We start from the raw sequence: 21527 nt of genomic DNA, 5'->3' as shown, positions 1-21527 counted from the left end.
CAATTTGTCAAGGTAATTTTAAATTCTAATCCTGTCTTCCACAATGCTTGCAGCCCTTCCCAGTTTGGTGATATCTGTACATTTTATAAGCATGCTCTTCACTCCCATTATCCAAGTCAGTAATGAAAACAGTACCAGATCCAGGACAGACCTCTGTGGAACCCACTAAAAATGCCCTCCCAATTTCACAGCGAACCATTGATAATTACTCCTAAAGCGAGTATGGTCTTTCTTTCAGCCAGTTGCGTAGGCTCCTTATAGCAATTTAATCTAGACCACATTTCCCTACTTTGCTTATGAGAATATTATGTGGGACTGCGTCCAAAGCATTACTAAAATCAAGATATATCATGTCTACTGCCTTCCCCATCTACTAGTCCAGTAAACCTGTCATGGGCTGGGGGTGCTTGTAGCTGCATAATAATGGTTGGCTAGCAGGATCTGAATGTCCCTGCCTGTACATCCGGTACTTATAATGGGCTCCAAGAATTACTGGGTACCATGGACTTTCCTTAGTCTGTAACAAAGCTGTAGGACTAGCACAGCATTTTCAGGTACACTGAGAAAGCCAGGGACCTGCCTCCCAGCCGCTTGTTTCTGCTGAAGACCTTGTACCTTTGGCTGCCCCAGTAACAGGGACCCACCAACAAGACCGCTGTTTCAGAGCTGCAAAATGCGGTCACAATCCATGTCGTGGAGCAGAGGGGCAGGTCTTCGCTCGCAAGAGAAGGAGAGCAGCAGCCTGCTAACAGCCCTAATGTGGGACTCCCCAGGGTCTCCATCGGCACTCTGCCTGCTAATGGCAGCTGTAGCAATGCTGAAAGCGCCACGTGCAAGGGACCTCCCCTCCGCGCCTGTCTGTGCCTCCCCCAGGAGAGGCCCTCGCTGCCCCCCCACCTCCCCAGGACTCCGCAGCCGGCCTGACACTCACACGCCGGCGTCACTGCGCGGACCCCCCAGCTGGCACCAGCGTTGCACCGAGCAGCGGCGGCGACGGCAGCAGCCTCCCGGGCTCCCTCCCAGGCAGCGTCTCCTCCCTCCTCCCCACTTTGCGTTGCCAGATGCATGGGGGCTTGTCCAACTTGTGCACAGTGCGGCGGGGACCAGCAGGACCGGCTCCTGCCCTGCGTGCGCCTCTGACAGTCTGCAGCACTCCAAGAGGAGGGTGCATTGCTGAGCTCACCAGATCCCGTTTCGCCGCCCGGCTTCCCGCAGGAAGCCGAGGGGAAGAAACTTCGTTCCATCTCCCTTTAGAGAGCTGCTCCCTTGTGCGCTTGTTTTCGGAGAGAGCCCCCAGAAAACGCTTCGCTAGCACCAAATGGATTATCTCTGTGTGATGCTGTCTTGCTTGTTTCCTCTCAACTACTGGTTCGCTACAGCGAGGGCAGCAAAACCCGAAGGTAGGAGAGTTCACGGATTGAGTTGGTTTTTCTTTTTAACCTAAAGCATTCAGACATCACTTAAATCAGTGAGATCGGAAAGAGAAAGGGAGATTCACAGGAGCAATGCCAACAGGGCTGCAAGGGGCGCTCACAGAAGGGAGTTGAACAGAGAGGAAAACTAGTGTAATATTAAGAGTTTAATTTCCTTTACTTTTCTCCTGGCTCCTGTGTGAATCTCTCTCTCTATATATGTTCGTCCATCCATCCATCCATCCATCCATCTTCCCTTCCTTTTAACTGTTTTTAGGTTTTCAGTAATTTAAACTGGTGGGAATTTAGCATTTTTGCATATTGCCAGTCAGTGCAGAAAAATACTTTCTTTATATAACTCCCCACCCCTTACCTAAGTCTCATTTGCACTCTCACGATGGGATGGGGGCAGGGAGTGGAAATCAAGGCTCAAACTGAAATCAGCACGCTTGGTAGTACAAGTGCCGGGCCTTCTGTCAGATTTGCAAAGTAATTTTAATTGGCATTTAAGTGTGCATGGGAAAAAACATAATTGCCTAAAAAGTTAGAGTGCGGGATTTGCATTTAGTCATCAGTCTCATTGAAAGCACAGGCTACCTTTCCAATGTCCCATGTTATTTTTGTCATGCTAAATTTACTTAGTGTGGGTGTGTGGTGTATCAAATCTGTGCAATAACATGCCAATTAAAAAGATACATTACTATATTTGACTTGAAAATGTTAGACTTATTGTATGCTTGTAATTTCTATTTGTCTGCATGTCTGGCTGGGTATTTTTTGCCTTCTCTGATTTAGGCGGTAGGAGTGTTTTAGGCTGTTTTGACAGGTGTATTTTTATGTAACTGGCTGGAACTGTGCTGTGTTGATTGTGATAGGAAATTGCAATAAGGAGGTATGTATCCTACTGGGCGTCCATTGCAAACACTTCTAAATTGATGCTGATATAGCTTTATTTTAATGGGATCCCTTATTTTTGAGAAGTAACGTTAGATGGAAGCTGAACAGTAAATAGTTTGCATGCTTGGTGTTAGTTGGGTATGCTAGAGGCATAACTGTATGTCAGGATGAGTTTATTCTGCTACATTTGATATGCCTGCTGATTTAAAAATACAAAGTAGACACAGAATAAACAGGAGTTTATAGGAGGGGGAGAAAGTTTATTGGCTTAAACATGTTTATCTAATTTAACAAGAAAATCCAGTGTCGAAATGGCTACGAAATTCCTGATGCATGTGGAAAGTAACGTACAGTACGGTGGAGGAAACACTTTTCATAACACATTTACGAAGGATTGCTCTTTGGTTTGAATGTATTGAAGTCTTTCTATCTGTATTTATTTCCACTAGAGCACCTCCTGTCTGGAAAGCTAAGTGAGTATGGTGTGATTGTGCCCTTCAGTACAGATTGCCAGGGACGGTTCCTCTCACACATGGTATCTGGCTCAGTGGCGGCTGGAAGTGCTGAAGCCAGCCATCCTTCCACCCCACCCTCTGCTCGGCACAGGGTGGCCCGCAGCACCCTGGATGAGCCACTGCACCAAGGCAGAGCTGGAAATCGCTTGTTATACTTCAATGTCACGGTCTTTGGGAAAGAACTGCATCTCCGCCTGAAGCCCAACCGTCGACTTGTGCCACCTGGAGCCTCTGCCGAATGGCAGGAAGATTTTCAAGAGCTATTCCGAGAGCCACTCCAGCAGGAGTGTCTCTTCACCGGGGACGTCTCAGGCATGCCGGGTGCCGCTGTGGCTATCAGCAACTGTGATGGACTGGTAAGCAGAAGGCAGATCACCCTTTTTCAGGACAAATGTTCCCCCTTTCTCTTCTGCCTAATTATTTAACCTTTGCTGTCTTTCTATGATTGGTTATTTAATTTTGGCTTTGTATCGAAGCAACTCGCATCAGAGCTTCCAGTACCTCTTTGCTGGCAACCCAAGGAATGAGCAGAGAGGCCTATGGCAAATTTGACGGGATTGGTTTGTTGCTAAAATTAAACCTTCCATCTAAAAGTATAACAGGAAGATGCTGGTTGCTTATTTGCAATTCCCTTCTCCTGCCCTGGAGATCCTGTCTGCTCCCAATGTGCCCTCAGTGCTCCTCCTGCTGCCAAAAATACATGACCAGGTCTATAATGTGAGGTTATTTCTAGTACAGAAGGAAACGTAAAAGCCAAGGAGACATTTTACCATGTACATTAACCCCGCTGGTTCTTCTCTTCCAGCACACAGAAGTGCCAGGCTTTCCTAGAAACTTGCTCTCCACTTTAGAATGTTGAGGGCAGGAACCTTCTGGCCAACTCTGCGTGTCTCATTAGATTTTGAATTGTAGTGCCCTGTGTGTGGTACTCTTGAGAGATGAACTACAGATCCAATTAACTATGTTATCTGGTAGTAGGTTGTCCACCTGCAGCATGCAGCAGGTTGTCATTCATTGGCTCATTGCCACAGATTAGCTTTCCCTTAGTTGGCCTACAGTATATTGTCTATTATTTCCCTCAAAAGGGTTCTGCCCTGAGGATATCTATTTCCCCTGCCTTTCACCTCCATCTCTCACTGCCTATAGGTCCTCTTATTTTTGTTTTCCTGCATCAGTCTTCTGGGCAAGGAGCGTAGGATTAGAGTCTCTTTAGAACCAATCAGCATTGTTTAATTGGCTGAGAGGTCAATGTTGGTGCAACGTGTCTCTTCTCCTATCTTATGCCCTGAAGCATGAGGTTTGTCAGAGAGCCTTTGTTATCGTTGTCTTAGTCAGTGTAACAGCAGAGGCACCATTTTTGGTCATATAATTTTAGAATCTTACAAAGTTAATGTAATAATTATGTCTTACATTGAGATAATGTAAGTGTAAACCCCCATAGCGGTTTACAAAATATATATGTATACCTGTGTATTTAAACAATGTATAATCATCTCACCCACCACTAGTTTGCAACCAAGTCGGGAGTGGAGGAGGTTTGATATCTTGTATCAGGGAGTTTCACAACTTGATAGTAAATTGCACATGAAATATTTTCTTTGAGTTTTGTTTTCTTCTGTTAACTTTTAATTTTATTGAATGACCCCTTTCCTTTAATAATGAGAAAGGGCAAAAAGGACTACTTACAAAACATTCTCCACTACCCGGTATTTTCTATACCTCTATGATATTTCCTCATACTATTCTTTTCCCAAATGAAGTACTGCTAAATGTTTTGATAATTTCTTACTCTAAATCATCCATATGTCTCTAATAGTTTTAGTTGCTCTTCTCTATTGATGAGCATTAGCTTTGGCTAGGAAATCCACTCCAAATCCAGTGGATGTCCTGGGGTATTTGACTTGTAGGATTGCTGCTCCCCAACTCTGCTGCAGTTCTGGTTGACAGCTTTCCTGGATGATTATAAGGAGATGCCTACTGCACGTTGTTAATAAGAGGAGACTTCTATGAGCTTGGGGGCAGGAGAGCGTGCTGTGTTGTCCCAGTCTGCTCCTTTTGTGCTTCCAGGCCCGAGCTGTGGTCCCTTCTCCTTATGATGTGCAATGGAGGGGAAGCAGTCTTCCCTCAAAATGGTCTCAAAACTTCAGTAACCTTAATTGTGTTCATTTTGTTTATAGCAAACACTGCCACCTCAAGATTCACCCGCTTGTCCAGATTGCTAATAAATGCTGTATATTGAACCATGCCAGTCTTGATTCTGATCCCAGGGGCAGCCTAGGAGTAATCACTTTCCACATTCAGAACGGGCCATTAATTTTACTCTAGTTTTTAATCCATAAGAGGACTTTTCACTTTTTTCCTGTGGTGATGGTGGTGATCACCACAAATGCTTTTTGTATTCCACCAACAGTATATGTTAGGCACTTTACAGACAGGTATAAAGACAAAGTCCCTGAGCTTTTAATAAGTAAAAGTAATACAGTAATAAGGATTCAGGTCTGTAATGAGCTCTGTGCAGGCTCATGAGACCATCCACATGGAGCCCATTGTAGGATCAAGGCCTAGGTGGAGACTTCCCAGTCGAAGGGCTGAGCTCATGCTGGAGCATTTGTAATTCCCATTGAGCCCTAAATGGCTCCCAAGTTGCCTCAATAATCTTTTGTGAGGAGCTTCATTGACAAAAATGGGGAAGTGTAAATGCTTTGAATTCACTGGTTCCATTTTAAACGCTATTCTGTTAACTCCTTTGGAAAGGTCTAATGGGTTATAGCGGTGTGACTTGTTCTTTCAAAAGCTGTGCTGGTTCATATCAAATTATACTCATTTGGCTTTATGATTTTATTTCCAAGGCATTTCTCTGCTATGTTTCCTGCTACTGAAGTAAGGTTCAGTGATCTACAGAATTCCTGAGATCACACTAAGCACCTTTTGAAAAACAGGTATTATATTGCTGCCCTCCTTTTCTCTAGAAAAGATAGTAATTTTTTTCACTGATAACTTACATGTTTTTGTTAATAGCTCAGTTTTTCAAGACTTTAATTTCTTCAGAACTGGTAGGTGAACTACATCTAGTATTGCTAATTTATTGCTACAGTATTTAAGTTTTTGAGTTATTTCATCACTTCTCTGTACCCTGGGCATCCAACTGATATTCCCACAGGCTTCTTTTGATACACTTGGAAAATTTCTTATTATTTATTACGTCTTTGGATATTTGCCCTTCAAATTTTGTCTGACTCCATTTATTCCTTATTCCACATGCCAATATTTGTTATTTTGTCATAGTATCACTTGAGCTATATTAAGCAACCTCCCTTCTGAGTGAATGGATTTTAATTTTTTAACCTGACATTGAGTGCAACGATCTGATAAGATCCGATGAGGATGTCAAACAGTTATGTTATGGTTACTGCTTTTGGTGGCTCAGCCACACTCACTGCCACTTCTTGTGTTTTATTCAGGCCCAAGTCAAGAGTAACGTGTGCTCCAAATGAGCTGCTCCAAGAAACAGTTGTTTATGGCACCAGGTCTTGATGGGATGTTCCATCAGTTTTCTCTTTGGGTACCTGAAGTCACTATTTATAGTTATTCTAATGACTCTATCACACTGCTTCCTTGAGCTGCCTGATTTCACCATCACTGTTCTATCCCTTAGATTAGCTGAACTCTGCCTGGGTCACAAGAATGCAAATAGAAGATTCTATGATTTTCTGGAAGATTTCCTGGGTGCATAATGATGGATTCCACTAGAAATGGTAGAATCTTTCAAAACACTCACACATTTTTCTTCAGAAGTGCACATTTTTAAGGTTGCCCTTTGTGTCGTTTGATATCTGTATTCTCTTAGCCTGCGATTTGTATCCATCTGTAATCGGGGATGCAGATCCTCTTTTCTTTACATTTTAATGAATTTTGTTCTTAAGTGAAGGATGCCCAGCTGACAGCTCTGGAGACTGAAATCCTCTGCTGCATAAAAAAGAATAAGCCTGGGCAGGTGGAGTTGAAACCAATATACCTCACCTCTGACCCGGAGAGTTTACCGCAGGAGATCACAAGTGTTCCCTCTCTCGGCCCATTCAGTCCTTAGGCTCCCTGCTCAGTCTAATGACAATAGCACCAATTGTGGAGGTAGCATGTGATGTGGATGCTCCTATACTTTGGGCTTGTCTACCCACAAAAATTGTACTGTTTGAACTATACTGGTATAGTTAAAGTAGTACAATCCCCCCTTGTCTGGATGTAGTTATACTGTTATAAAGATGCTTTATACTGGGATAGCTGTTCCTGTATGGGAAAGGTAATAAACTAAACTAGTATAAGTTACCTTTATCATTCTGTATCTGCATCCAAACTAGGGCTTCTACTGGTATAACTATATTGGTAAAAAAACCCACACCTAACCAAAATAGTTAAATCAGTACAAAATCTGTGTATAGGCCAAGCATAAGAAATGGACTAAAATGACCTATTCATTTCACATTGGCAGGGGTTTGTGTATTGTGCTGGATTTTGCAACAAACTCAAAATTTCAGAGCAGCATGGAAAATCATTTTTGAATGGAAGTTTTTGTATTAAATTAAATATTAAAATACATTTCAAAAAAGGTCTTTGCTGCATTGAATTCAATAACAAATTGTTTGTGGATGTTTCCCCTTGCATTACAGTTTGCCGCAGAACTCAGTGCGTTGTAGAAGTTGGAGAGGTTTGACATAACGTTTAGGAAGCAGTGGCTGGTGTGGTGATCAAAGCTCTGGTTGACCTGGAGGAAAGGAATGGTGGCTGGGAGGGTAGAATTAAGATTTTAAGAGGAGGACAGCTCTACTTTGTTAATGGGGAGGTATGCAGAGACTCCCCGTTCCTGGCTCCTGGGAATGGAGATCGATGTCTCTTTCCTGTTTGACTTTCAGGAGTTTTTCTTCTGCCTCTTGTCATGGTCCACTGATAGTTATGCTCCTTCTTTTCCCCTTTACCCCTGTAACAGCTTCTTCTCTCATTCTTCACATAGTCAGTAACCCAGGGAGTAAAACAATTCTCAGCCTTGTCAGAGGTCTATGAATGCTTCTTTCCATTGGCTAATTTACCACATATCACTAATTGGACCCCATGCTTTTGGTAGCCCAAAGAAATAACGAACTATCCAGAAATTTTCTTATAGTAGATGGATAAAGGATTTCGTATCTTCAAACATACATTCAAAAATTTTCAGTAAACAGTGTTTCTGTAGGACCTGCTGATTTGCAGAGCAGGATTCATTGGGTTTTGCTGATTTGCAGAGCGAGATTAGTAGAATTGCAGTATGCTGTTTTTCAGAGCTTCGGTAACCATATACTCCCAACGGCTGCAACTCACTTTTTGGTCTCCCCTGTCATCCAAGCTAAATCAAAACAAGATGTTACATCTTTAAGAAAGTAAATACATTGACTTTTGGTATTTTATTTCTTTCTTTGTAGCTCCAGTAGAATCATGGGGAAGAAAAAGGCTGCTAATTTTCCCGACATTGCATTTCCTGTTCTCCTGCTAAAACATAAGTAGCCTTACCCCAAGCAGCAAGTTCCTTCCCATCATTAGTCCAAGTACTGGAATGGGAGTGGCATCTCCAAGTTGGGAGAGGAGGGGTCAGAAAGACAGGACCTAAGTGCAGACTGTGATTTCAGGGTGTCTGGGGCTATGACAATTTACACTAGCTGAGGATCTGGCCCCCATAGTGGGCCTATAAGGTTGAAGGGGAAGAAAAGCTTGGTTTTAGTAGATAAAACTCAGAAATTCAACAGTCATTCAGGGAACAGATATGGGCAGAATTTTTGAGGTAATATTTATAGTTGCTTTTCTGACCATAACCACACTTTATTTGCAGATGTGATTAAGCGTAGAAAAGGTGGGTGTGCTGATTTACAAGGTAGGCAGTAAGATAATTGGGAAATCTAGAAGAATGTGTACATAATCACATAGTGGAGCTGTACAAACCTGCCCCTTTAATAGGGGAAAATCTGGCCAAAGGGGTGTTGCATTTCCCTTTGTTATGTACATGTCCTGTAATTGTTAACTTTACTAGCAGTTATCCACGAACTTCAAAAAGAGAATATAGCTCTTACGTTCCAGTATAGCTTGTGTGGGACACAAAGGATCTCTTGGTCACCAAGGGTACATCTACACTGCTGCAAAAAACCTGTGGCCACGAGACTCTGAGCCCAGATCAATTGTCTCTGGATCATGGGGTTCAGTCCATAGCACTGAAAATAGCAGTGTAGATGCTTGGGCTGGAGCCTGGGCATCCTCGCGAGATTTCAGAGCCGGGGCTCCAGCCTACACTGCAATTGTTAGCCCCACAGCCCGAGCCCTGCAAACCCGAGTCAGCTGACCCAGGCCAGCCATGGCCATTCTGTGTGTGTTTTATTGCAGTGTAGATGTACCACACAGTGTTGATAAAGTTAAGTGCTTCAAATGAAGAACATGTACAGATAAATTATGTTGTGTCAAAACTGGGACCATGAGTTTTTAGAAAGTGCTTAAAATTATTGTCTGAAATCCATATTTACACACGTAAATAGGTAGCCTGATTTTCAAAGGTGTTGAGCCCACAGCGTCTCCCATTTTTATGCCTAGCTATTGGCACCTGAGTTTGAAAATTTTGTCATGGGTAGCTCAGGTGCATTTGTAATAGGCTGTTGAGTCCTTGTCTTCCATATTAGTTCCAAAGGCAGCCCTGAGTTCAGAAACAGTAAGAGTGGAATAGCTATAATCTTTTGACTTGCCATCACGCTTTCCCCTCCAGACATAGTCCTCTGCAGGCTCCAGGGCCGGCTCCAGGCACCAGTTTAAGAAGCAGGTGCTTGGGCGGCCAAGAGAAAGGGGCAGTATGTGCGGCAATTCGGGGGCAGCAGGTCCCTCACTCCCTCTAGGAGCAAAGGACCTGCTGCCGAACTGCCGATCGCGGCTTTTTTTTTTTTTTTTGCTTGGGGCGGCAGAAATGCTGGAGCCGGCCCTGGCCGGCTCCTTAGTTTTCTTGGAAGCTAAGTAATCTCATTTTTTTGGCAGTGTTTTACTATATATATATATATATATATATATATATATATACACACACACACACACACATGAAATTGAGCTAAGATTCCAAGTATTTTTATGGGAACAGTAATTAGAGCAATTGAGTGTTGCACAGACACAGATCAGCAGCAGAGCCCTTGACTTTTTTTTCTGCTTTTTCTGAATCTTGCTGTCACAGTGTTTTGTTAATTGCAGAGGTCATTTGCTGGTGGGGAGAGAACATATCCTGCTGTTATATGAGACACTGGATTCAGGTGTAAAGATGGACACCCATTTTGGGGAAAAATGATAAAATAATATACTTGACCACTAGTTAGTTTGATCAATGCCTGCGTTTTTCATAATTTTCTTTGCTAATTATCAAGGAGGATTTTTTTTAGAAGCAAAGGTTTATTCTCCTTTAAATCACTTCTCTTTCTCCTTTTTGATGCAGCAGTAACAATATAATGCTGAATTTGTGACATCACAATCAATTCCAGGAGAACAGACTTGGGGTGAAATCCAGGCCGCATTGAAGGCAAAGGGAGTTTTGCCATTTTTTGACGTTTTGATGCTTTGAACACAAGATTGTGTCTTAACAGCAGGGACCAGCAGAAGAAGAATTTAGGTGGTTGTGGAAATGTATTCATTTATACATCAGTGAGTCTCATTCTCTGTTATCCTGCAACTAGTCATTTACTCTAGGGCAAAGTAAGTGTAAAATGCTACCACATCAGACTGCTAGCATTTTACAACAGAAAAGCAGGTCCCATTGTCTTTAAGAAGCAGCAACAAAGAAAGTGAAGGGATAAATAAATTGCTTTTTGAATCTTTTTTCCCCAGGGTTGTGCACTAGGTAAGTTCCTTCACAAGGGCTATTCCTGCTTTCATTGAATATAATGATTGTTTTGCCATGGATCTCAATAGGAGGAGGGTTGGACCCCAAAATGTAGATGTTGGTCTTTTAGGATTATGCTTGTAATTTCTGGATCATGGGCTTAGTGTTAGGAGGGAGACAGGTCACTTGTTTAAAGGTTCATAGGAAGATGTATCTAATTGCTTACTATAGGCCTGATACCAATCTCATTGAGACTGATTTTATCAGGGTCTAACTCTATCACTTAAATGGAATTACTTCTAATTTGCAGTGGTGTAAGTGAGATCAAAATGAGGCCCTATTTTGGTTGAAGAGCTAATTAGTGGAGTGATTTTCTCCCCTTGACTTTCACCTCTGCAAGACCTAGACTCAAATTCCAACTTAGGGCACAAATAACAATGAGTTCAGAATAGTTCCTGTTCGTAGACATCACAAAACCACTGCTCATTTTGGCACACTTTTGCACTGTTGGCAATCTCTGGTAAGGAGAGGCCCATAACTAGAACAGGAAGGTTGTTGCAGGTCAGAATTGATGTGCATAGACAGGGTTGCATGGAAGCCCAGAACTAGAGCAGTAGGAGATGTTGAAGATCAAGACTGAGGTGTGCTGGCAAAGGTTTGCAGGAAAAACTTGCACAGTTCTTGCCTGTACTGTGCCAGGCTCAACCCAGTTCTGTTCTCTCATTTTTCCTGAGCATTAAATCTGCTAAAAAAAAATAGCTACCTAGCTTTCATGTGGTTGGTTGCAGAGTCATGGGTTTATTATATAGCCTGTTATTCTTTTTGGAAGATTGAGCAAGTCAAAGGAGGAAGCTGGGAATTTAGTCTGCACGGGAGTCACGTTTCTCAGACATAGTTGTGCACTAATTCTGTACATATGGGTCCCATTTCAATAATTCTCTTTGCATTTGAAGCTAATCTTTTTGATTCCTGATCATTCAGCTTCAATCCAAAGTGCTGTAAGACTAAATTTTACCCTCAGGATAAATGAGTGTCCCACTCCCATTGACTTTATTGGGAATGAGGCAAACATATTTGAGGGGAGAATTTAGCTCCCACTTTGAAGTCTGAAAGAAGAACATTTAGAAACATCTCACATCGCCACTCAGCATGTTCCTGATTTTGTGACACAGGACCAACAGGGTAAATAGGGCAGATAAAGACCTCAATTCCCAGTAACTTCACCTAGCAGAACTGTGCTGGATCAAGCCCATATTCATTTGCAAAAAATGTACTGGTCTAGAGTTATCCAAGTGGCTAAAAAGGCCTCTAATTTAGTTTCAGTATATTTGTTCCATACTTTGCTGTGTTTTATAAAATGTATTCCACATGTAACAATGTATAAAATATACTGGAAGCGTGTTACACTGCTGCCCAAATTATGACATATGGGATTTGTTTAAGGTGCAGAGTACTATGCCATAACATATTTCAAAAAGGCTATTAATTTTGTAATATTTTAAATATATTGTCTCATTTGAAACATACCATCTGTGCAATAAATTTTATTATTGAACAGAATTTGGTTTTGAATAGTGCCTTTCATATTTAGGAAATTGTATGCTGCTTTCCAGTGTGATGGGTCAGATACAGAGTTCTCTAGCTAAATGCCGCAGTTATCATGCACTCATGACAACAATTGTCAAACATCAGAACCTGTTTTATCAGAGGAGGGAATGTGGGTCAGGGTGACAGGTTGATCCTTTACCCTTTTTAGGGCCAGATTCTGTTACCCCTTCTTTAATTGAATAGCACCATTGACTTCAGTCGGACTACTCCTGGAGTAAGGGGCTACCCAACATGAGTATAGATATCAGAATCTGGCCCTTAGAAATGTGTCAAGAGATCAGCTCCCCATGAGATAGACAGCTTCTGTGCTTATATAGCAGTAATGTGGGCCAACGCAGTTGCCAACTTAACACAATGCTGGCTTCTACTGCAATGGAATATAGTAGGGATGAACTCTTACTGATGGGTTTCCAGATGAGAGAGCTCAGTTTAATGTCTAAGCTGAAGGATGGCACCTCTGCTCAGGTATCACTTCTTCCCAGTACTGTTTATCCAGATGAAATGATAATTTTATATTTTTGTGGGAGTTTGAGCCTCTTTTACCCACTGATTATAGAGGAAACATTAATGGGGGGAGAGATTTACCCTTAGCTTGGTGGGCCATCTCTGGGCCCAACTGTCTGACTTCTGTTTGGAAGGCTGGCATCTCTCCATCTCTGTGAATTCCACTGTCCCTCAGTGTACATTGACAATCAGTGAAGAACTAACACTCCTCCCATCCCCGCGCTCATGATCCTCCAACCTCCTTCCCCAGTACTCTTTTTGTAAAGGTTGAGCCTAGATAGAAATAAGTTTACTGTAATATTTTAAATATATTTATGAGTGTTTATGGTGGAATTCTGTCACAAAGACTGATTAAGGCAAGCCCTGCTTTGATAATTATCTTTGACTGAAAACTACAGCCAGCTCCGTAAAACAGTAAGTTTCTTAAGTTAGCAAAAATATTTCCATCTTGCCAAGACAGATTTAGTTCTAGTTAGTATTTAAAAAATGTACAAGTCAGGTCAATCAAGTTATAATTGGCTCTAATTAGCACCCCTGCAAGTTGTGCCATTTTTACCAGCAGCTGAGTGGCACTCAAAACAATGTGAAATTTTGTCCTACCTTTGAAAATAACAAAGGGAATAAAGGAAATGACTTGAAACTTGCTCCTAACGACCAATTGCCTGGCTGGTGAATGTGAGTCATATTTCTCCACATTACTTACATTGAGTAGTATCTTACTCAGTGAGTAATCGGGATTACTTGTGGAGTAAGGCACAAGTAAGTATGAGTATGGACGGCAGAATCTAACCTCTGAGTGATATGCAAATACAACACCAATAGAAATAGATTTTGGAAAGTAATTTTGTATTCAGAGAGCTAAATGAGCTCTACAAGTCATGCTGAGTAAAATCAAATTGCACCATCCTGGAATGGAGCCCATTTAATAAAGCCCTGTCAGAGGAACATATTCCCTGGCTCACATGTGCACACACAAAGACAGCAAAGCACTTTACAAGGCATAGATGCTGATAAGTAGGAACTGAGTCATGAACTCCTTACTTAGGCAGAACTCTCATTGACTACAATGTGATTTGTTTTAACACACACTTGAGGATTGGGCCCTTTGCGATAAAAAGGTTTTCATGCATTTATCATGGAGCTACCTCATGATGCTCTAACCGTAGCGATAGTGAGGAGGCTTGTGTGCAGAGTGCCCATGTGAATCGAAGGATATGAGGAACAGAGAGAATAACAGATGACTGATGCTGACAGGCACCCTCACGCTGCATTTGCAGAGGGTGTGGGGCGGAGTGGAGCCCATGTTTTCTGACATCCACTAGGGCAGGTGTGGTACTTAAAATGGTGTGTTACTATTGGCTCTCCTGATGTCAATGGATGGAGTAGAGATGTAGGGGCAAGCCCAAAAGTGGTAAACTCACTGCATCACTGATGACCCAATAAACCTCTTGTAAAGATTCAGGCTAAGTATTTTGAACAAGGGTTGTTGCATCTGAGAGCTTTTTGCTGTGTCACTTTAATTCTTACACAGCTGAAATATTTAAATAAAGCAATACTGGTTTTAGAATGGGCAAACTTGTACATTCCGAGCGCCTTCCTTCTCTTTCAAGAACCCGAAAGGCTGCTGTGGTTTGTGCTTTACTTTTTATTTATTAGAATACTTTGATTATAGATTAAGTGCACACATTAGTCATTAGTGTTTCACTTGCCTTGCAGTGGGAATTCTGGACTTTCATAAATGGATTGGAAGTTTGCAGTCAGCATCATTGTAGACTTTACAAATGACTCTGTGTCCCCTGCTGATAAAAATGCCCTTTTGTAATTTCCTTAGGTAATACTCAATCTACTGCAACTTTTATCCCCGTGCCTCCCACAACAGCAGTATGCTAGGGGGACTGTTTATTGTTTATTCCTCTTTTTTCCAGTGGTAGAAGAACACCAGTATTGCAAAAGGCCAATGGAATTTTTGTGCACTGAAACTGTTAAGTGTTTCTACACTGATATGGGAAGCTCTGAAGTTTGTGATTTTTCAAATTTATAATTAACAAAATCATCAGTATCTTAAGATGTAATCACCTCCCCCTCTTCACCCTAATTGTTGAAACTCTAACTTGTACCAGGCGTCTGGCAGTGGTCACAGGCAGCTGGCAGTGGTTGCAGACATTGGCAGTGATTGCTGAAGCATTGCCTGCTGTCGTCTTGTCTTGAGGCTGCCAGGATTTTGTGCCAAGCAATCTCTCTTGGCTCTGAGCTACTTAAACTCTGGAGCCGCTCTGCAGAGAAGATTCCTGAGAGAAACACGTGATTTAGTTCTTTGAAATGGTTGGTCCTGGGTCCATCAGGAGAGGTAAAATTATGACATTAGGCTCCTGTTTTGGTTTGGTTTGGGATATGTCTCTAGCAGATGTACAGCTATGACTTTGTTCCAAAAGAAAATTCAAAATCACCCAGGTATATTCAGGCAATAGGATTGTTTGAATTGCTAAACACACCATTGTTTTTTTTCTGAAGGAAAGATGTTCCTGTATGCAACATGACTAACATTCAAACTGCTCAGTGACTACTTGAGTATTCTGCCTCTGGTCTTGACTAAAGCTAGATATTTCAGAACAAGGCAAACTCCCCCACTATAATGCACTACTATAAATGTATGACACTATAGTGTATGAAGGTGGGGATTATTTATTCCTGTTGCCAGTTTATATCTTAAAACATGAGGATTTAAAGCCCTTGAAGTTTAATTGTTCTTTGTGTAAATTCACAGTGTATTCTCATATAGGACCCGATTTTCAAAAATGAAGCAGTCAAAATTTTTGCACTTGTCTAACATATACATGGCAATCTTCTATGCGCATACCATAATCATAATGCATGGGCAGCTAAGCATCACAAGCAGTTGATTTACACACGTGCATCAAAGATTTGCAAACGCAAATTAGGCAAGCGCAGTAATTTGGATTTGTCTGACTTTGAAAATCTGGCTCACAAGGTCTAATCCTCTTTTGAATTTTACTGAGTTGTTTGCCTCAATATTATTCCACAACAGTTAGCTTCACAAGAATGTAAAAAAGCACGGGTGAGTAATTTTTCTCCAAGGCCATCATGGATTTTGTATCTAATTGACAAGAAAGTATGAATTTTTTTCCGGACCATACATAATTAGCTGTGTGCACAATTCCAAAACTGCAGAAACGCACTGGGAACCAGGTACTTCCATATTCTAATCCCAGCTCTGCCACTGATGAACTATGTGGCTTTGCTAAAGTCACTAAGGACAAGATTTTTAAAGAGACTTAGGGATTTAGGGTATGTCTACACTACGAAATTAGGTCGAATTTATAGAAACCCCTTTTATAGAAATTGGTTTTATACAGTCGATTGTGTGTGTCCCCACATAAAATGCTCTAAGTGCATTAAGTCGGCGGACTGCATCCACAGTACCGAGGCTAGCGTCGACTTCCGGAGCGTTGCACTATGGGTAGCTATCCCACAGTTCCCTCAGTCTCTGTTGCCCATTGGAATTCTGGGTTGAGATCCCAATGCCTGATGATGCAAAAACAGTGTCGCGGGGAGTTTGGGGTACATGTCGTCATGCCTCTCCCGCTCCGTCAGAGCAACGGCAGACAATCGATTCGCACCTTTTTACCTGGGTTACCTGTGCAGACAACATACCACGGCAAGCATGGAGCCCGCTCAGCTCAGCTCAGCTCACTGTCACCATATGTCATCTGGGTGCCGGCAGACGTGGTACTGCATTGCTACACAGCAGCAGCTAATTGCCTTTTGGCAGAAGACGGTGCAGTATGACTGGTAGCCGTCATCGGCTATCTGGGTGCTGGCAGACGTGGGGCTGCATTGCTACACAGCAGCAGCTCCTTGCCTTTTGGCAGTGGATGGTGTATTACGATTGATATCCATCATCATCATATTCCTCAATGAGTTCGGTCAGAGGCACCTGGGCAGACATGTTTTGTCTCCTGGAGACTCAGTCCTGCCGGCAGTCCTATTGAACCGTCTTGACGATGATGGCTAGCAGTCGTAATACAGCATTTTCTGCCAAGCACCCAGAAGATGCCAATGGCTATCAGTCATGCTGCACCGTCTGCTGCCAGCTTAAGATGTAAAAAATAGATGGACCAGATTTGTTCTGTATTCATTTGCTTCCCCCTCCCTCCGTGAAATCAACGGCCTGCGAAACCCAGGGTTTTGAGTTCAATCTTTGGGGGGCCCATTCTGTGTGACAGTTGTTTGTGTTTCTCCCTGATGCACAGCCACCTTTGTTGATTTTAATTCCCTGTACCTGTAAGCCATGTCGTCACTCACCCCTCCCTCCCTCCATCAGACAATAGTTTCGCGCCTTTTTTCAGCCCAGATGCCCGCTCAGATCACCACAGCAATTATGAGCACTATGAACACCACGCGCATTGTCCTGGAGTATATGCAGAGCCAGAACATGCCAAAGCAAAACCAGGCGAGGAGACGATTGCAGCAATTGCAGCGCGGCGACGAGAGTGATGAGGAAATTGACATGGACATAGACCTCTCACAAAGTACAGGCCCCAGCAATGTGCAAATCATGGTGTTACTGGGGCAGGTTCATGGCATGGAACGCCGATTCTGGGCCTGGGAAACAAGCACAGACTGGTGGGACCGCATCATGTTGCAGGTGTGGGACGATTCCCAGTGGCTGCGAAACTTTCGCATGCGTAAGGGCACTTTCATGGAACTTTGTGACTTGCTTTTCCCTGCCCTGAAGCACCAGAATACCAGGATGAGAGCAGCCCTCACAGTTGAGAAGCGAGTGACGATAGCCCTGTGGAAGCTTGCAATGCCAGACAGCTACTGGTCAGTCAGGAATTAATTTGGAGTCGGCAAATCTACTGTGGGGGCTGCTGTGATCCAAGTAGCCAACACAATCAAAGACCTGCTGATATCAAGGGTAGTGACTCTGGGAAACGTGCAGGTCATAGTGGATGGCTTTGCTGCAATGGGATTCCCTAACTGTGGTGGGGCGATAGACGGAACCCATATCCCTATCTTGTCACTGGAGCACCAAGCCACCGAGTACATAAACCACAAGGGGTACTTTTCAATGCTGCTGCAAGCCCTGGTGGATCACAAGGGATGTTTCACTAACATCAACGTGGGAAAGGTACATGATGCTCGCGTCTTCTGGAACTCTGGTCTGTTTCAAAAGCTGGCGGAAAGGTCTTTCTTTCCGGACCAGAAAATAACCATTGGGGATGTTGAAATGCGTATAGTTATCCTTGGGGACCCAGCCTACCCCTTAATGCCATGGCTCATGAAGCTGTACACAGGCAGCCTGGACAGTAGTCAGGACCTGTTCAACTATAGGCTGAGCAAGTGCCGAATGATGGTGGAATGTGCATTTGGATGTTTAAAAGCGCGCTGGCGCAGCTTACTGACTCGGATAGACCTTAGCGAAACCAATATTCCCATTGTTATTGCTGCTTGCTGTGCACTCCACAATATCTGTGAGAGTAAGGGGGAGACATTTATGGTGGGGTGGAAGGTTGAGGCAAATCGCCTGGCCACTGATTACGCACGGCCAGACACCAGGGCGGTTAGAAGAATACAGCAGGGAATGGTGTGCATCAGAGAAGCTTTGAAAACGAGTTTTGTGACTGGCCAGGCTACGGTGTGAAACTTCTGTTTGTTTCTTCTTGATCAACCCTCTGCCCCCCCGTTCATTCTACTTCCCTGTAAATTAACCACCCTCCCCTTCCCCCTTTGAGCACCGCTTGCAGAGGCAATAAAGTCATTGTTACTTCACATTCATGCACTCTTTATTAATTCATCACACAACTAGGGGGATAACTGCCAAGGTAGCCTGGGAGGGGTGGGAGAGGAGGGAAGGAAAAGGACACACGGCGGTTTAAAACTTTAAAACTTTAACACTCATTGAAGGCCAGCCTTCTGATGCTTGGGCAATCATCTGGGGTGGAGTGACTGGGTGGCCAGAGGCCCCCCCCACCGCGTTCTTGGGTGTCCGGGTGAGGAGGCTATGGAACTTGGGGAGGAGGGCTGTCGGTTACACAGGGGCTGTAGCGGCGGTCTCTGCTCCTGTTGCCTTTCCTGCAGCTCAACCATATGCTGGAGCATATCAGTTTGATGCTCCAGCAGCTGGAGCATCGACTCTTGCCTTCTGTCAGCAAGCTGACGCCACCTATCTTCTTCAGCCTGCCACTTGCTCTCTTCAGCCCACCACCTCTCCTCTCGTTTATATTGTGCTTTTTTGCACTCTGACATTGACTGCCTCCACACATTCTGCTGTGCTCTGTCAGCGTGGGAGGACATCTGGAGCTTCGAGAACATATCATCCCGAGTCTGCCATTTTCTCCTTCTAATCTTCACTAGCCTCTGTGAAGGAGAAACATTTGCAGCTGGTTGAGGAGAAGGGAGAGGTGGTTAAAAAAGACACATTTTAGAGAACAATGGGTACACTCTTTCACGTTAAATTTTGCTGTTCACATTACACAGCACATGTGCTTTCGTTACAAGGTCGCATTTTTCCTCTTATATTGAGGGCCTGTTGGTTTGGTGTGAGAGATCACTCACGCAGTGCCAGGCAACAGATTTCGGCTTGCAGGCAGCCATGGTAAGCCACAGTCTTTTGGCTTTTTTAACCTTCTTAACATGTGGGAATGGTTTCAAACAGTAGCGCCCTCATTTCCCATACCAAGCACCCGTTGGGTTGGCCATTTAAAATGGGTTTGCAATGTAAAAGGAGGGGCTGCGGTTTCTGGGTTAACATGCAGCACAAACCCAACTACACCCCCCCACACCCAATTCTCTGGAATGATCACTTCACCCCTCCCCCCTACCACGTGGCTAACAGCGGGGAACATTTCTGTTCAGCCGAGCAGGAACGGGCACCTCTGAATGTCCCCTTAATAAAATCACCCCATTTCAACCAGGTGACTGTGAATGATATCATTCTCCTGAGGATAACAAAGAGCGATAAGGAATGGATGTTGTCTGCATGCCAGCAAACACCGGGACCATACGCTGCCATGCTTTGTTATGCAATGATTCCAGACTACGTGCTACTGGCCTGGCATGGTAAAGTGTCCTACCATGGCGGACGGGATAAGGCAGCCCTCCCCAGAAACCTTTTGCAAAGGCTTTGGGAGTATATGAAGGAGAGCTTTCTGGAGATGTCCCTGGAGGATTTCCGCTCCATCTCCATACATGTTAACAGACTTTTCCAGTAGCTGTACTGGCCGCGATTGCCAGGGCAAATTAATCATTAATCATTAAACACACTTGCTTTTAAACCATGTGTAATATTTACAAAGGTGCACTCACCAGAGGTCCCTTGGGTGCCCTCAGGGTCTGGGAGCACGCCTTGGGTGAGTTCGGGGGTTACTGGTTCCAGGTCCAGGATGATAAACATATCCTGGCTGTTGGGGAAATCAGTTTCTCCACTTCCTTGCTGTGAGCTATCTTCATTGTCTTCATCATCATCTTCCTCGTACCCCGAACCCGCTTCCCTGATGCGTCATTCTCCATGGATGGAGTCAAAGCACACGGTTGGAGTAGTGGTGGCTGCACCCCCTAGCATGGCATGCAGCTCCGCGTAGAAGTGGCATGTTTGCGGCTCTGCCCCGGAACTTCCGTTTGCCTCTCAGACTTTGTGGTAGGCTTGCCTTAGCTCCTTAATTTTCACGCGGCACTGCTGTGCGTCCCTGTTATGGCCTCTGTCCTTCATGGCCTTTGAGACTTTTTCTAATATTTTGCCATTTAGTTTACTGCTACGGAGTTCAGCTAGCACTGATTCGTCTCCCTATATGGCGAGCAGATCCCATACCTCCCGTTCTGTCCATGCTGGAGCTCTTTTGCGATCCTGGGACTCCATCATGGTTACCTGTGCTGATGAGCTCTGCGTGGTCACCTGTGCTCTCCACGCTGGGCAAACAGGAAATGAAATTCAAAAGTTTGCGGGGCTTTTCCTGTCTACCTGGTCAGTGCATCTGAGTTGAGAGTGCTGTCCAGAGCGGTCACAATGAAGCACTGTGGGATAGCTCCTGGAGGCCAATAACGTTGAATTCCGTCCACACTACCCCAAATCCGACCCGCAAAGGCCAATTTTAGCGCTAGTCCCCTTGTCGGAGGTGGAGTAAAGAAACCGGTTTAAAGGGCCCTTTAAGTCGAAAAAAAAAGGGCTTCGTCGTGTGGACGTGTCCAGGCTTAATTCGATTTAACGCTGCTAAATTCGACCTAAACTCGTAGTGTAGACCAGGCCTTAGGCTCCTAACACTTAGATCCCTTTTGGAAATTCGACATCGGCTCCTAAATCAGGTAGGTGTTGCAATACTGAGCACAGCAATGCCTAAATATCTTTAAAAATCTGTACCTAAATGCCTGATTCAATGATTTTCTTAAGCACCTGCTTAATGTAGTATTCCCATTGACTTCATGGAGTCTCACTGACATCAGTAGAACTACTCATGTGAGTTAAGTGAAGCATATGTGTAAGAGTTTGCAGGGTCAGGGCTCAAAACTCTGTGCTTTATTACCCCATCTTTAAAAAAGGGAAAATAATAAATATTTACCTTTTATGGATATTATAAATAGAATTGGTTCAAACACCAACAGAAATTTCACAGGGGTTTCTAAAACTTAAACAAAAAATCTTTTGTTTTGTTTTTGGAAACAAAACCAAAAAAAAAAAAATTCAGTGGAATTTGTTTTGTTTTTCAAATC

General features: G+C 43.6%; 1 protein-coding gene across 1 annotated transcript in view; it reads left to right on the top strand.

The window, feature by feature from the left end:
- Window positions 1-1008: 1008 nt before the first annotated feature.
- ADAMTS14 (ADAM metallopeptidase with thrombospondin type 1 motif 14) overlaps window positions 1009-21527 on the top strand; it is a 105589-nt gene continuing 85070 nt past the window's right edge. Inside the window, exons 1-2 of the mRNA XM_054036265.1 lie at window positions 1009-1400; window positions 2759-3180. Of these exons, the coding sequence (XP_053892240.1) occupies window positions 1319-1400; window positions 2759-3180 (504 nt within the window). The 5' untranslated portion in view covers window positions 1009-1318. The remainder of the gene's footprint in view (window positions 1401-2758; window positions 3181-21527) is intronic.

The sequence above is a fragment of the Malaclemys terrapin genome, chromosome 7, assembly GCF_027887155.1.
Source record: "Malaclemys terrapin pileata isolate rMalTer1 chromosome 7, rMalTer1.hap1, whole genome shotgun sequence".
In the NCBI taxonomy this organism is placed as follows: domain Eukaryota; kingdom Metazoa; phylum Chordata; order Testudines; family Emydidae; genus Malaclemys; species Malaclemys terrapin.
This window is presented reverse-complemented; position numbering and strand designations above follow the sequence as displayed.